This window comes from Myotis myotis, unplaced genomic scaffold (assembly GCF_014108235.1).
Source record: "Myotis myotis isolate mMyoMyo1 unplaced genomic scaffold, mMyoMyo1.p scaffold_m19_p_17, whole genome shotgun sequence".
Classification (NCBI taxonomy): Eukaryota; Metazoa; Chordata; class Mammalia; order Chiroptera; family Vespertilionidae; genus Myotis; species Myotis myotis.
In genome coordinates, this window is record NW_023416321.1 from 15747902 (window position 1) to 15764726 (window position 16825).

The following is a 16825-nucleotide window of genomic DNA, read 5'->3' on the forward strand; positions in this document are numbered from 1 at the left end:
CCAGGCTGAGGGACACACACCCACGCGCGCGCCCCCCCGCCCCCGGTCCCCCGGTCCCCCGTGCATGAATTTTATGCACTGGGCCGCTGGTAAAATATATATATATGTGTAAAAAAAGACAAAATCAAAAGTTAGGCTCCTGGGCTCCTTTTACTTTACTCTTTTATGAAGGTCATAGAGATTACAACATGAAACAGGCCCTGTGACCAGCCTTTGGGGACAAGAGGCCTCAGGCTGTGGGAAGGAGGAAGGAATTTCTACTCTGACACTGGCCACAATCCCATGAATTCTGAAGGGTGGAGGACATTCTAGATCAGCAGGCAACTAGTAAATCTGACTGAATAAAAGAACCGGGCGCAACAATCAGAATAAGGGTGACATTTTTGGAAGTAGTAAATATAGTAGGAATGCATAAATATTGTCTCACTGGCAGTATAAAGTATTATTCTTAATAGCCTGAGGGTAAGAAAAGGGAAGGTAGCCTTTTCTAAGGTTCTTCCTGCCAATAAAAGAGTCTTCAAAATCAAAGGTCCCTAAACACTCCCCTGTGCTAACAAAATAAATCATTTTGTCCTGAGTTGTAATTTTTTTAAGCTAGATTTTTTTTCTAAGAAAATGAAAAGAAAAAAAAATCTTATTCTAGCTGCTGCATCTGTTTTGAATTAAACAATTATTAATGCCATCATTGAAAGAGCTGAACTTTATTAAAAATACATTATTCTAGCCAAATACTTTAAATAAATAAAAGCAGTGTGGTATGTTTTTGTCATAGAAAAATCTATTCAGCATTTCCCAAGCTAAGAATGTTGCAGAATCATGAAACCATGCTGGTCTTTATTTTTCGTGCACTGCAGTATCTTAAAATGATACTGTATGAATGGTGAAGCATCTCATTGCTATTTTAATAATCTACAAATGTATGTGGAGCAATCCCACAGTGAACCCAGCCGTGTTGAGAATGTTTAAAAAACTACCACCCAGTGAATCCTGCATGAGTGAAAGCTGATTACATTTTCTAAATACCCCTTTAATTGCTAAAAGATAGACTAGTTAGACTAAGGCAAAGATCTTGCTTAAGTGCACAACTTGGAAGTATTTAGAGAGAAATGGAAATTTATTAAGGACATCTAATTTGGGGCACATTGCAGTGTCAACTATGGTGCTTTAATGTGTTTTTAATTTAGCTGAGCTGCAAATGTGCAAAGTTGGCTGGTAATCATAAGCCCAAATTGTCTGTTTTGATCATATGATGCTGAGCCCTGCTAAGACCTGTGTGAAATGATTCCCTTGGCAGTGTTTATTGGATTAGTTAGGATCTGTGATGAATGAGTGCTCAGTTGGGAGAGAGAGAATGTACCTGATGATCAGAGGATATACAGATTTTTAACACACATGTGGTGTAGAAGAGCAGGTTTTCAGGGCTGCACTTTTCCAATTGATAAGGTTATTTCTGAAAAGAAATACATTTTAGAGTAGCAAAGCAAACCAGGAATGGAATGTGTTTTCCTTATCTATAGCCGTCTGAGGGAAGGCTGACCGCAGCCCTTAAGCAATGAACCTGTTATGGGAGACCATCCCATCATAAGTCCAAAGAGGACAGAGTTTTTGAAAACCTTTTTTCAGTAGCTGTTTTCATAAGAATTTGTTGCCGGCTATTAAAGTGAAAGAATTGATTTGGTGGAGGGGAGGTAAAGTCATTTCCAGCATCGCTAGGAAAATCAGAGAAATGAAGCTTATTCTGCTTAGAGTTGACTCAAGGTTTGGGTAGGGAACTAGATAAATTAGTTTTAATCTAAAAATCTCGAAACCAACAAGATCTGGAGGGAAAAAATATAAGAGTCCAGGAGTTAGGAAACCTGTACAGTCACCTTGGGTGTCTCCGTTGCTCTTCCTGTATTGGGAGACACATGATATTATCATAACCACCTCAGAAGGCCATTTCAAAGATCTTCATTGGAAATCCTTTGAAAATCTGAAAAAATACTAGAGATAGAGCACAGCTGTTAATAGTGCCATCGGGTCAGTTATGGCCAAGTCTATATTTTGCTGGGGTATTATATTTTAGGGTTTAGTCTGAGTTTTATTTTGTGGACATAAAAGATAATTTGTAGTTTAATGTAGTCCCTTTTGGAGTCCTTTCCTTTTTTTAGATTGTTCTAGTGAATGCAGTTAATCCTAATTCTTCCTTTCTCGGTACTGATGTGTGTTAGTAGGTATGCGCTGTATCTCACTTGCTTATCAAATGAATTGACGTTGGCAGTGAGTGGAGTGACAGATGCCACCTCCAGATTGCCCTCAATTCCAGTGTTAACCAGCTCTTCTCCTTCTTTTCTAGTCCCATGCCTTTGACATCTCATCCTTCAAGTCCCTTTGCTGTAAGGGCAACTTGAACAAGTTCAACCCCTTCTCAGACTCCCAGGGCAGGATTTGAATGGATTTGACCCTGGAATTGTTCCTGATGCAGCCTTGTTCAGTTCTTGCTGCTGCCATGCTGGATTCCAAAGATCCACTCTTTCCTCGGCTGTTCTCACAGGGTCAGGCCCATTGGTTAAAGCTTGTCATGTATTTAGTGGGGAGGATCAAAATGGAGAGGTACTCCACTTTGGGCATTGGACCTGAAGGCAAAAAATAAGCATTCAGTCTAAAAGCAGCACCAAGTGCCATTGTTTAGGCAGCTGTTAATCAACCATGTTTCTATGAAAATAAGTCCTTTTCATGAGGCAATTGTGTGGGAATAGCTAATTCTGCCCTGATGCTGTGCCGTGTGAGGTTAAAAACATGGTAACTTGTCACAACACAATTCTTCTTGTTCTTTTTGCTGTGGGCTGACTCTACATTACTCGCTTTGTTTGCTCTAGAATGGAATCTACTCACCATTTACTAAAATGAAATGCATTTCTTGGGGGAGGCGAAGTCCATTTCACTAGGTCTCGCATCTTAAAGGAGCCCTGCTCTCTCTATGACTAATTGTTAGAATGTCATTTTGCTTATTTAAATGCAGGTTGCAGTTCTGGAGTTGGGTTTTATATGCTGGGCTGTTTTTTGTCTTAGTTTAAAGAAATTCATGGTCATTGCCCATGTCTTGTTCCTGGAAGTACAGATTAACTTTTAAGTCTTAGGCAATAGGTGGAGGTGAACATTAGAGAGAAAGCATAGCATGGTACAGAGTGCAGAGCTTTGGAATCTGACAGGTGTGGGTTGACAGCCTGACCTTGGGCCAATTTTCTCCCTCTAAACCTTATTTCCTCCTTTGAAAAATGGTAATAAAGTATGGAAAGTACCTGGCCTCAATGATTATTACTAATCTTCCACAGAAATCACCCTTTGCATTTTTACCAGAAGCCCTCGCTGAGCTCGCTAGCCTCCTTGGGATTAGTGTTCCATGAAAGGCCACCTTGCAGTAGCTCTACAGATTGTTTCACCTCTGACTGGCAAGCTTTATACTGTTGACACGTCTATCCAAGTGCTTAGATGCCTTCGGTTTTCCTCGAGAATTTGTGTAGTCTCAGCCACTAGCCAGCTGAAGAAACGGCTAGATCTTTTGGGGCATGATTTTGGACCTGATGTTTCCTTTGAATTGGTACTCATTTCTTCACGGGAATTTGACTCAACTTCTGAAATCCAGGGTTGGGGAAGCCCTTTCTTCGACTCTCTTGACATGTCTGCTCTGACGGGATAGGCTCCTCCTAGTTTTCATGTAGTGCCTTGGTTCACTTAGAGCTATCGGATGGTGCACACCATGTAGAAAGATTGCCGTCGGTCCCACAGTCTTGCAGTTGGGGGATCCTTCTTGAGGACTTTCAACAGCACATGGCTTCTTTATACATTGTGAAGTTGATATAAAAAAATTACTCAAGCCATAAGTGGTTTGGCTCAGTGGATAGAGCGTCGGCCTGCGGACTGAAGGGTCTCAGGTTCCGGTCAGGGGCATGTGCTTTGGTTGCGGGCACATCCCCAGTGGGGGGTGTGCAGGAGGCAGCTGATCGATGTTTCTCACTCATCAATGTTTCTTACTCTCTATTCCTCTCCCCTCCCCTCTGTAGAAAATCAATAAAATATATATTTTTTAAAATTACTCAAAACAGATTTATGTCCGTCACAATTAAATTCTTTTTAGCATTTTAGGTCATTCCCATTATCCTTTCTTCTAGCACTTTTTCATATTTGTAGGACTTGCCAGAACAGTCATGGAGAAGAATGGAAAGGGAGATCACCTCAATAAAAGGAGGGCAGCTTTGCCAGTTTGTAGTTTAAAATACATACGTAAATAAATCACAAATCTCCCCAATGCCAGTATTCATCGAGTCAAGCTGTAAACTCCCAGACCATCACAAGGTTAAGAACTAGATACTTCTGTCCTCACTTCAGGCAACCCTTAAACTCAGTTTGTTTTTACATATCTGGAGGATAAGAAAAGAAACAAAGACTCTTTCTTATAACAAAAATGCTCAGATTTTTTAGTAATATTGTGGTAATCATTTTGACAAAGAATTTATCTTTGTCATTCAAGTTGGTCAGTGGAATGATTTTGGGTATCTTTGATAGAGGTTACTAGTTTGTGCCTTTAAAATGGGTGGGGGACATCTGGCCCATAGGCCATATAAGGACCTTGAAATCATTTGGTCTGGCCCTGCCAAGGCATTAGGGGTGAGTTAATTAAATGTTTGACCAAACATAGCAGGCTAATTTTTTTTTCCGGACTTTTAATATGTTTTTATTGATTTCAGAGGGAAAGGGAGAGAGAGATAGAAACATCAGTGATCAGAGAGAATCATTGTTTGACTGCTTCCTGCAAGCCCCCAGTGGGGGAATCGAGCCAGCAATCCAGGCATGTGCCCTTGACCGAAGGCTAGTCTGCAGGCCAGTGCTCTTAACCACTGAGTAACCCGGCTAGGGCTATAGCAGGCTAATTTTTTAAAAATATACCTTTATTGATTTCAGAGAGGAAGGGAAAGAGAGATAGAAACTTCAATGATGAGTGAGAATCATTGATCGGCTGCCTTCTGCACACCCTCTTCTGGGGATCAAGCCCACATACAGGGCATGTACCCTGACTGGGAATCGAACCATGACCTGGTTCATAGGTCTGATGCTCAACCACTGGGCCACCTGTGGGCAGGCTAATTTTTAAGTTGATAGGTTTGTACGGCCCGAGAATGAAGTTATAAAGTTTGTCTAATGGCACAGCTTCAAAAAAAATGTATCTTGGGTTAGGGCAGAAATTCTGATATTACCCCCTTGGTGATTATACAAAGTACTACAGGGATATAATAGTAGAGGGGGCAGAAAGTACCCACATATGTGTGATGGGCAGAGGGAACACTGAAAGATGGGTTTTTAGAGCATGGCATTGCAGCCTATACCTCATATGTCCCTGTCATCCAAGTTCTTGGTCTTTGCTGTCACTCTTGCTTGCTTTCTTAAACACCAATATGCTGTGCTTTTAACTCCTTTGCCTTCTGATTTTTGTCTGCTTGTCCTTCCAGTGATAAACGCATGAGCCACTTTTCACGAGAGTAAATCGTTAAAATTCTAAGGATATGAGCCACTTTACATTGAGAAATCAGTTGCCCTGAATGATATTATGTGTAGCTCACTTTTTAAAAAAATATATTTTATTGATTTTTTGCAGAGAGGAAGGGAGAGGAATAGAGAGTTAGAAACATCGATGAGAGAGAAACATCGATCAGCTGCCTCCTGCACACTCCCTACTGGTATGTGCCCACAACCAAGGTACATGCCCTTCACCGGAATCGAATCTGGGACCCTTGAGTCTACAGGCCGACGCTGTATCCACTGAGCCATACCGGTTAGGGCTGTAGCTTATTTTTTCGTAAGTTCACTAAAGTGGCAGCAGTTGGGACACAGTGGAAAGGAAGTAAATATATAAAGATTCCGTTTCTGTGTCTAAATTTGCCTGTCAAAAGGACAGTGACTTCGGGTGGGAGTAGTGAGGCAAGGCAGGTGGCATGAGAGAGGTTTTCTTAGTTTAAATGTATCTAAGTGACAAAAAATAACATCTGAAGACCATTGATTCCTTCATTAGCACCTCCTTTTGAACCTGAGCCAATTGAACAAATCTGTAAATTCTTTCAAGTGCCACACTAACTTTCAGCTCAATGTGCCAGGCAGGGGCTCTAGACCAAAGATTGCTCCTATGAGATTAAAGAGGTGATTGCCTAGGTATAGAGCAGTGATGGCGAACCTATGACACGCGTGTCAGAAGTGGCACGTGAACTCATTTTTTAGGTTGATTTTGTTAAATGGCATTTAAATATGTAAAATAAATATCAAAAATATAAATCTTTGTTTTACTATGGTTGCAAATATCAAAAAATTTCTATATGTGACCCAGCACCAGAGTTAAGTTAGGGTTTTTCAAAATGCTGACACCCCGAGCTCAAAAGGTTCACCATCACTGGTGTAGAGAGTAACATGATTCTCTTTCTCTTTCCTTTTCAGGGAAGCAGAGTCTTTCAAGGAACAAGGAAATGCATACTATGCCAAGAAAGATTACAATGAAGCTTATAACTATTATACAAAAGCCATAGGTGAGATGAACCTCGTGCTTATGCTGGAAAATAATTTGCTAAATACTGTTATAAATAGTTCCTCTCTAAGAAGTAGCATATATTCAAGCTTAATGGCCTCCTGAGGGAATTACTTTTTTTTTTTTTTAATGTTTTTATTGATTTTTAAAGAGAAGGGAGGGAGAAGGATAGAGAGATAGAAACATCAATGAGAGAGAAACATCAATTGGCTGCCTCCTGCACGCCCTCTACTGGATCAAGTCCACAACCTGGGCATGTATCCTGACCAGGAATTGAACCGGGGACCTCTTAGTTCTTAGGTTGATGCTCAACCACTGACCCACACTGGCCAGACGGAAATTACTTTTTCTAGCTTAAGTGGATGGTAGTTCTTCTGGAAAATTAAAAGCAACTCCAGAAATTCTAAATGTTATGGCAAAAAGATGCCCACCTAAATGCATTTCATCATTGCCTTTGAACATTGTCAGGTCTTAGTTACCGTCTTCCTCAATTTGTCAACATATTTTAATCCCATGCTAGCATTTTTCTCACCTAACTTGCTTTACAGGTTTCCCATCCCCAGCTAGACAGATGCAAATTCATTTTCATATCTAATTATATAAAACACAGTCCAGTAAGAAGATAAATATGCTGACCCCTATTCCAAAAGATAATTAATGCACTTTAAAGCTAAGTTTAATGCCGTGTTTTATTTTTAAATTGCACCATTGCTGCTAGCCATTTGCACAGGTAGTCAAAAATTTGATGGTGGCTTTTTAAAGTGTGTCATCATTCCTATTACAGTTCTGAGGGAGATGGCCCTTGAGTTTTTGGAGCAATGACCCATTCTAAACCTTGTTTTACCTCCTTCCTTTCCTGTAGATATGTGTCCTAAAAATGCTAGCTATTATGGGAATCGAGCAGCCACCTTGATGATGCTTGGAAGGTTCCGGGAAGCTCTTGGAGATGCACAGCAGTCAGTGAGGTTGGATGACAGTTTCGTCCGGGTATGTAATGGGCTCTGGGGAGGACTGAGTTGCTGCAGTTGACTTCTAGCTGAAGAGTTTTCAGTGTTAACACTCTTGATATTTTGGGCCAGATAATTCTTTGTTGTGGGGTTATATCCTGTGCATTGTAGGATGTTTAGCAGCATCCCTGGCCTTTAAGGTATCAGTAGCACCCCTTCCCTGCCCAGCTATAACAATCAAAAATGTCTCTGACATTGCTGAATGTCCCATGGAATGCAGAATCAGCTCTGGTTGAGAACCACTTCTCCAGCCATTTTCATCCCATGTTGGATATATATACACACATACTCACACTCACACTCACACACACGTATATTATTGATTTTATTGATTTTTTACAGAGAGGAGGGGAGAGGGATAGAGAGAAACATCAATGAGAGAGAAACATCGATCAGCTGCCTCCTGCACACCCCCCTATTGGGGATGTGCCCACAACCGAGGTACATGCCCTTGACCGGAATTGAACCTGGGACCCTTCAGTCCGATGGCCAACGCTCTATCCACTGAGCCAAATCGGTTAGGGCCCATGTTGGTTTTTGTGAGTGTTTGTTGCTGCTGTTGATTTCTGCCTGCTTGGCCACTCATGCTCCTTATTGTCCTTTGTGTTTCTTCTAGGGACATCTACGAGAAGGCAAATGCCACCTATCTTTAGGGAATGCCATGGCAGCCTGTCGCAGCTTCCAGAGAGCCCTAGAATTGGATCACAAAAATGCTCAGGCACAACAGGAGGTACGGGTCTGATCCTATCTGTATCAAAAAGGCAAGGAATATTGACTTGAGAGTCAGAACTGACATCTAGTCTCACTTCTGCCATCAGCCACACCTGGGTGACTGTAGGCAAGTCTCATAGTTTCTTTGAGCCTCGGCTTCTTAATCTGTCAAAGGAGTGTTTTGTGTTTTTTTGTGGGGTTTTTTAAATTTTAATTTTATTGAATTTAGAGAGGAATGGGAGAGGGAGAGAGAGAAACATCAGTGATGAGAGAGAATCATTGATTACTGCCTCCAGCATGCCCCCTACTAGGATCGAGCCTGCAATCTGGGCATGTGCCCTCACTGGGATCAAACCAGGGACTTCTTGAGCCATACTGGCCTGGCTCAAAGGAGTTTTGAATATGATTTACAGCTTTAGAAATCTGTGCAAATTGGAAGGTTTCCAAGATTGCTAAGGGAATAGACAGATGCATCAAAGAACTGATTTGAGCGAGGCTAAAGAATTTAGTAAATTTAGCCTAGCCAGTGTGGCTTGGTGGTTGAGAATCGACCCATAAACTAAGAGGTCACTGGTTTGATTCCTGGTCAGGGCACAGACCTGGGTTTCAGGCTCAATCCACAGTAGAGGGCGTACAGGAGGCAGCCAATTGATGTTTCTCTCTCTCTCTCTCTCTCTCTCTCCCTCTCCCTCCCTCCCTCCCTCCCTCCCTCTCCCCTCTCTCTCTAAAATTAATTAAGAAAACATATATTAGGAAAAGAATTTAGTAAATTCAAATCCTGATTAAATTGGTAGCTGAAACATGTTTTATTGCCATCCCATATATGCTCAGTTTACCCATGGATGTATTTTAGTGAGAATCTGCAAGGTTTTTTTGCTCAGTCCCTGACAATGCCTTGCCTTTATTTTGTTTACTAGTATATCAAGGCATGATTCTTGTATTCTTGAGTTTCTAAGTTCAAAATGAGGGTAAGATTAGGGCGTTGGCCTTTCTATTAAGGTGTTTGGCTGTATCTTCACCAACTTGATTTGTGAAAAGTCTGTGGTTCTGATTTTCTTGAAATAACTTATTCATCAGTCTTATTGATTTTTGTGGTGGTTGAATCTACAACTTCATTAAAACTCTCCCTTATCTGATTTTCTGATGTAGTTCAAGAATGCAAATGCAGTCATAGAATATGAGAAAATAGCAGAAACGGATTTTGAGAAGCGGGATTTTCGGAAGGTAAAGTACAACTATAAGGAAATCTTATCCTTTCCTCACAAAGTTGTGTGTGTATGTGTGTGTGTGTGTGTGTGTGTGTGTGTGTGTGAGTGAGAGAGAGAGAGAGAATTAAGAGGAGTAGTAGCGTAGTACAGAAGATCTAGAATAGTAAATTTAATTAGACATTTTCTTTTTTCTTTTTTTAAGACATCCTTTCTTTTGGAACAGTTGTAGATTCACAGAATAATCAGGAAGACGGTACAGAGATTTCTCTTATGCTCTCTGCCCCCACACAAGCATAGCCTCCCCCCTGTCAGCATCCCCCACTGGAGGTACATTTGTTAAACCAGGTTTTTGGCAATTATGAATAAAGCTTCTATAAACATTCATGTGCAGATTTTTGTATGGACATTTTTCAACTCCTTTGGGTAAATTTAAGAAGTGTAATTGCTGGATTATATAAAAATATATTTAGTTTTACAAGAAACTGCCAAAATGTCTTCCAGAGTGGCTATACCATTTTGCATTTTCACCAGCAATGAATGAGAGTTCCTATTGTTCCACATCATCACTGGCATTTAAAATTATTTTTTACTAAAGTACTTTTTTGTTAATTATATTTGGCTTTATGATGACAAAAAGCAAAATGAATTTGTTACACGAGTTCCTGTTTTTTATATAAGATAGTGGTCTAAAAATGTTCTTTTAGGAAAAAAAGGAAAAGCCAGTTGGAATTACTAATAAATACTGGGTTTGGATAATCTATTTTTTTTAAAATATATTTTATTGATTTTTTACAGAGAGGAAGGGAGAGGGATAGAGAGTTGGAAACACTGATGAGAGAGAAACATCGATCAGCTGCCTCCTGCACACCCCCTACTGGGGATATGCTCGCAACCAAGCTACATGCCCTTGACCAGAATCGAACCTGGGACCCTTCAGTCCACAGGCTGACGCTCATTCCACTGAGCCAAACCGGTCAGGGAGGATAATCTATTTTTTTAATACATTTTTAGCCCTAACTGGTTTGGCTCAGTGAATAGAGCGTCAGCCTGCGGACTGAAAGGTCCCAGGTTCGATTCCAGCCAAGGACATGTACCTTGGTTGCGGGCACATCCCCAGTGGGAGGTGTGCAGGAGGCAGCTGATCGATGTTTCTCTCTCATTGGTGTTTCCACCTCTCTCTTCCTCTCTGTAAAAAATCAATAAAATACATTTTTTTAAAAATACATTTTTATTGATTTCAGAGAGGAAGGGAGTGGGACAAAGAGAGAGAAACGTCAGGGATGAGAGAGAATCATTTAATTGATTGGCTGCCTTCTGCACATCCCACACCAGGGATCGAGCCCACAACCTGGATCTGTGCCATGACTGAGAATCGAACTGTGACCTCGTGGCCCAGTGGTTGATGCTCAACCACTGGGCCACACCGGCTGGCGTCTATTTTTATTTCAATAATGAGAGCTAGTTTTAACACCTGCTTTATGAGAGCTTGATGGAGCTAGAAATCAAAACTAGAGAGAGGCCCCTTTTACATTTTGAATAGTGTATGTAACCTGACATCACTACCTTTTTGATGTTAGGCCTTTCTACAAAAGCACACTCTGCCCTTTATGGAGCTGTGTGATAGTTCATGGAAATTTAAAGCCAAAGGGGTTGACAAATCTAAAACATGGGAGAAGTACAAAAGCTCTAGGTACCTCATCTGTATAATAATTCCTAACCCCCTTCTTTAGATGGTACTCAGAAGTAGCTTTCACTAGACTTTCAAAAGAGGAGATAAAGGGCTCCCAAAAAGGTTAAAAAACACTGATCAGGATTGATTTTCAGATCACTTAAAGGAAGTTTATGAGTACCATCCAAGGAACGGAGTTGTCGCTTTATATGTCGGAATTCGCTTGGAGCTTTCTGCAACATATACTCAATAAATGTTTGACAAAAGTGTACAGTTAAGAATTATTCATTTGGTTGTTTTTTATTATCACTTTAATTAAATTTATTGGGGTGACATTGATCAACATGAACATATAGGTTTCACTTGAAGAATTGTTCTTAAGTCGTACACTGTTAAAAGGTCTTTTATTTGGTAATACATATATATCTGATTAGCTTATGGAGAGTCCCAGCATTAACTTATTTAACATCCCTCTTCTATCCATTGGTTTTAATAACCACACTATCTTTGTAGTGTGATTTATACGTGCATTCTTTTTTTAATTTGTTTTTGTGTGTGTATGTTTGGAAAGCAATTCTGCATCTTGTCATGTTTTCTGAGGTTTGCGTGGACAAAAACTTTCTCTCAAAGGGCGGCCTTTGGGTTTCATTTCTCCCTTGCCCTCTCTGGAACCAGAATCCCCACTTTATGATAGAATCCTCTGTTTGTGACATCCCAGCCCCCGCCACTGTAGCTCATGGTGATGTCACAAATGAAGAATTATGATCTTGGCTGGGGGAACAGATGAAGTTAGAAGAAACAAAGATCTTCTTTGCTTGCAGCTGTCCCTAGTCATAGGGAGATGGGGGTGGGAAGTGAAGCACTGAGCCTCTGACACTCCCCATGATGACAGAACCGTCTCCATACAGAACTTTGTGAAAGCAGCAGGGTGTGGCTGCTGAAATGGTGACTGACTGCTCCCCACCCCTACCCCACCCCCATTCTTTTTCCATTTAAAGAGGAAAAATTAATACCATGACTCTGCCTGCATAATACCTGAATTTTCATATTGTCCTTAGAACTTCCAGGAAGTAACCTGTGCCATTGAAGGAGAGGCATCTCTACCACTACTCTTTTAATACTGCGGAAAGTCTTCCCAGTGCAACAGCTCATGGTGTTTATTTAATTTTCAAGTGGGTGGTTCTTATGGTTTAAAAGCTAGAAAGTATAAATATATTCAGTGTTAAGTGTTGCCCCAACTTATCCTCCACCTGCCTCGATCTCACACCACAGTAGCCACTATTCTTGTTTGTTCTATTTCAGCGGTTCTCAACCTGTGGGTTATGACCCCTTTGGCAGTCGAACGACCCTTTCGCAGGGGTCGCCTAAGACCATCCTGCATATCAGATATTTACATTATGATTCATAACAGTAGCAACATTACAGTTATGAAGTAGCAACGAAAATAATTTTATGGTTGGGTCACAACATGAGGAACTGTATTTAAAGGGCCAGAAGGTTGAGAACCACTGTTCTATTTCCTTCCATAATTTTGTTTTACATATATAAGCAAATACAAATATAGACTCTTAATTTTCTTTCTTTTTTTGGTATAAAAGGTAATACGCTCTACATGGTTCTGTACCATTTACTAGACCTTGGAAGTCTTTCCATATTAATACATGGAGAACTTCGTTCTATTTTAGAGCCACATAGTATTCCATTATATGAAGGTCTGCATTATCTAACTAGTCTCCTGTGTGGAATTTGAGTTATTGCTGCTTTGAGTTTTCAAACTTCATCTCTTCCTGATCCCTTTGGGCAGATTATTAGAGGGAATGGGTAACCCTTAACTCCAGACTTTGCCTTTGGGTGAGTTATTCTTGGAGGAGAATGTGATTCAGCAAGGATCTCCCAGGAATGGCAGCTAAACCAAAAAATGAAAGCTCGGAGAACAAACTTCTAAAAAGAAAAAATAGAAATATACAGAGAGCCTTTATGAAACTGAAAGAGGGAACTAATCCCAGTTGTATGCGAGTGTATGTGTTTGGGCGGGGTGGGGTGGGGGGCGCGGGGGAGATACTTGTCTTTTGGTTTGTATAGCACCATGTTGAATATAGCAATCTGATACGGTTTATTTCTGACCATTGTAAATGAATTGTTTTATTGGCATATTTCTCTACTAAAATAAAAGTGGAAGAGTGGTCACCAGGGAACTCTGAGAGTTGAGGTTCCTGACACAGGGAGGAGAGAACTGTGAGCAATTTCAATAACAGAGCAATGATTCCGCACCAGGTTATTTTTAGTACTTCTTGTCTTACGAGGCTAAACATGATGAACTATGCAAAGTATCAAGTAACAGTTTCTACATTAGAAGAATATGAGTTTTTGATCATAGTCATTGTGGGTATGCTTCACTGTGGAGGCAGCTTAGCATGGTGATTAAGGTTATAGGCCCTGGAGTCTTAGTGTTTAAGATCAAATCCTGTTTCTGTTGGTCACCTTGAACAAGTTATTTAATCCCTGTGCTTTAGTATTTTCATCAGTAAAATAAGGGTAATAATATTACCTACTTTATAAAATTGTGTGAGCATCAAGTGAGTTAATATACAAAGTACCGTTACATATTTGCTGTCACCATTATCATCTGGATCAACTGCTTTCCTCATTTCAGTGCTTTAATCAAATGAATTAGGTATGTTCTTAAACTGATATTACTCTCCTTTGAATCTTTTACCTGTGACAAAACTAACATGAAGACATTTCTGGAGTCCAGGATGAAGAACTTTATTTGCTTTCTTCCTCCCTGTAGGTGGTTTTCTGCATGGATCGTGCACTAGAATTTGCCCCTGCTTGCCATCGCTTCAAAATCCTCAAAGCAGAATGTTTAGCAATGCTGGGTCGTTATCCAGAAGCACAGTCTGTGGCTAGGTATGAATTCAGGCCAGTTCTGCATTGAAAAGTCAGATTCTACTGGATGGGTGCTATCTACAGCAGTAGCTACCGTGTGTCTTGTAGGTAGGCCAGCTAGGGCTGACCAGACCTTCCTGGGACTTAAAACCAAATATTAGACTAACTTTGAAAACCCATAAGGAATATAGGAGTATAATAAGTACTTAAGCTATATATGAAAGAACAGATGTGTGAATTTGTTTATTTTTTATTTGTATTTCCTTAATGTTAGAATTGATTTTAGAGATAGGACAGGAGAGGGAGAGAAAGAAACATTGACTGGCTGCCTCCACGCCCCCTACTGGGGATTGAGCCCACAACCTGGGCATGTTCCCTGACCAGGAATTGAACCGATGACCTCTTGGTGCATGGAGCAACCCTCAACCAACTGAGCCACACCGGGCAGTCATGGATTTTTTTTTTTAAATGTCCTTTTCTGTCTATTCCAGGGGTTTGCAAATACTCATAATAAATATTTCAAGCTTTGCAAGCTATGTGGTCTCTGTTGCAATTGTTCAATTCTGCCTGTGTAATGCAAAAGCAGACATAGAGAGTAGATTAATGAATGATGTGGCTTGGTGTCAATCAAATTTTATATACAAAAACTGGTGACAGACAGGATTTGGTCCTGTGGGCTGTAGTTTGCTAACCCCTATTTTAATAAAGATTGTGAGGCATGTATGTGGTTTGTTTGGGAAAAATTCTTGGGAATCTGCCTACCTTTGGATACGTCCATGTTAGACACATGGTCAAGGAAAAAAACCCACAAATAAAATAGTAATGGTGGGGAAATCCAAACCACAGCTAAATGTGCCTTCTTTCTTGCTATTGCAGTGACATTTTACGAATGGATTCCACCAATGCAGATGCTCTGTATGTACGAGGTCTTTGCCTTTATTATGAAGATTGTATTGAGAAGGCGGTTCAGTTTTTTGTACAGGCTCTCAGGATGGCTCCTGACCATGAGAAGGCCTGTGTTGCTTGCAGAGTAAGTTCTAGATACCAGATCTATGTGGTAAAGAAGCTTACTTTTTGAGCCTAAGAGTTTGGAATGGAAGGCTTTAGAATCACAGGAATGCTTGTCAGAATGCTTGGTCCTTTTATTAGAACGATTTCAGGGCAGCATTTGAGATTTCGCTCCCTGGCATATGTCATCAGGTTGACTCAGATATACTCTTACGAAAATTCTCTACATTAAAACAGATTTCAGAACTACTTTAGTTTGCCTAAAGATAAATGTGATCAGACAGGTCAGATCCTTTTAATATTTAAGTGGTTTTTCTTTTCTTCCCTCAGTGAAGATAGTAATGCTTGTCCTGGGGAGTAGAGGTAAACCCTGGGAAACACAGTTCTCCTTGGTTTTCTTTTATAAATCTAGTTTTCTTCTGTCCACTCTGTAGGAAGCTCAGTGAAGAACAAATAGCTCAGGAGGTGGGGTCGGGTGGGGTCGGGGGCTGTGTGATGCTGAACTACTGGGATCAAGAAATTAAAAACAGGGTAGTCTCTGTGCAGGGGTCCGAGGCTTTCTGGATGTGAACTGACCTCCCCTTGCTTTTCTCTATAGAATGCCAAAGCACTGAAAGCAAAGAAAGAAGATGGAAATAAAGCCTTTAAAGAAGGAAATTACAAGCTAGCATATGAACTGTACACAGAAGCCCTGGGGATAGACCCCAACAATATAAAAACAAATGCTAAACTCTACTGTAATCGGGGTACGGTTAATTCCAAGGTAAGCACTTGGTCTGGGGCCTATGGAGATTTTTTTAAGGGACATAGGAGAGGTCTTGGGAAATCTCCCCACTGAGGGTAACCCAGAAGACAGGAGGAAAAGCTGTTTGGTTGGTATCTCGGCTTATTAAGAACTTCCTTCTGAGAGGCAAGCTTTTATATTTTCTGTGGAACTTAGCGGCACTTGAGCAACGATGTAAAGTCCTTTTTTTCCAGAGAATGGCAGGAGCTCTGGGACAGTTGTTGCAGCAAGTATTGTTGCTTCTTTTTGCCTAAGCAAGTGATTCTTCAGGAGTGATTTGGAGGAAATGAGAGTATGAGGCAGGCTTGGGTTTTTTTCTTCAGCATAACTGATGGTCACCATGCTCAGTTGAAAAGAGAGTGCCCCTGTGGTCCTATACACCGTAGAAAACAAGAGTAGGCTCCTTGCAGAGTTCCAGTCGTTAAAAATCCCAGTAATCCTGATCCCTCTAGTTCAGTGATGACGAACCTATGACACGCATGTCAGAGGTGACACGCAAACTCATTTTTTTGGTTGATTTTTCTTTGTTAAATGGCATTTAAATATATAAAATAAATATCAAAAATATAAGTCTTTGTTTTACTATGGTTGCAAATATCAAAAAATTTCTATACGTGACACGGCACCAGAGTTAAGTTAGGGTTTTTCAAAATGCTGACACTCCGAGCTCAAAAGGTTCGCAATCACTGCTCTAGTTGGTCTCTGGAGGAATGGAGGACAGGAACCACTCTTACTGTTTCCATTGTTGAGCACTAACCTGGAATAGTAGAGGTGGTTTTATCCTTCCAGATAAGTGTGCCTGGCTTCCATTACTTAGAGAAGGAACCAATTTCAAATTTGGTGTCCTTAGTCCACTGAGATAGAGACTTTACCAGTGACCAAGAACAAGTGTGACAGTTGGGGAGCCAGCATGACCAATCCCCTTAGAATTTTGAAGCCATTCTCACAGCTTCTGGGCTCCCTTGATCACCACCATGTGAAGTATGACTGCTCTCTCTC

General features: G+C 40.7%; 1 protein-coding gene across 3 annotated transcripts in view; it reads left to right on the forward strand.

Annotated features, from left to right (window-relative positions):
- DNAJC7 (DnaJ heat shock protein family (Hsp40) member C7) overlaps nucleotides 1–16825 on the forward strand; it is a 32702-nt gene that overhangs the window by 9031 nt on the left and 6846 nt on the right. For 2 of the 3 annotated variants that reach the window (XM_036339788.1, XM_036339789.1), the window contains exons 2-8: nucleotides 6463–6551; nucleotides 7413–7537; nucleotides 8174–8287; nucleotides 9418–9492; nucleotides 13937–14055; nucleotides 14911–15064; nucleotides 15641–15805. In XM_036339788.1, the coding sequence (XP_036195681.1) occupies nucleotides 6463–6551; nucleotides 7413–7537; nucleotides 8174–8287; nucleotides 9418–9492; nucleotides 13937–14055; nucleotides 14911–15064; nucleotides 15641–15805 (841 nt within the window). Of the gene's footprint in view, nucleotides 1–2394; nucleotides 2535–6462; nucleotides 6552–7412; nucleotides 7538–8173; nucleotides 8288–9417; nucleotides 9493–13936; nucleotides 14056–14910; nucleotides 15065–15640; nucleotides 15806–16825 lie in introns of those variants that run through there. The other variant, XM_036339790.1, reaches the window with a different exon arrangement.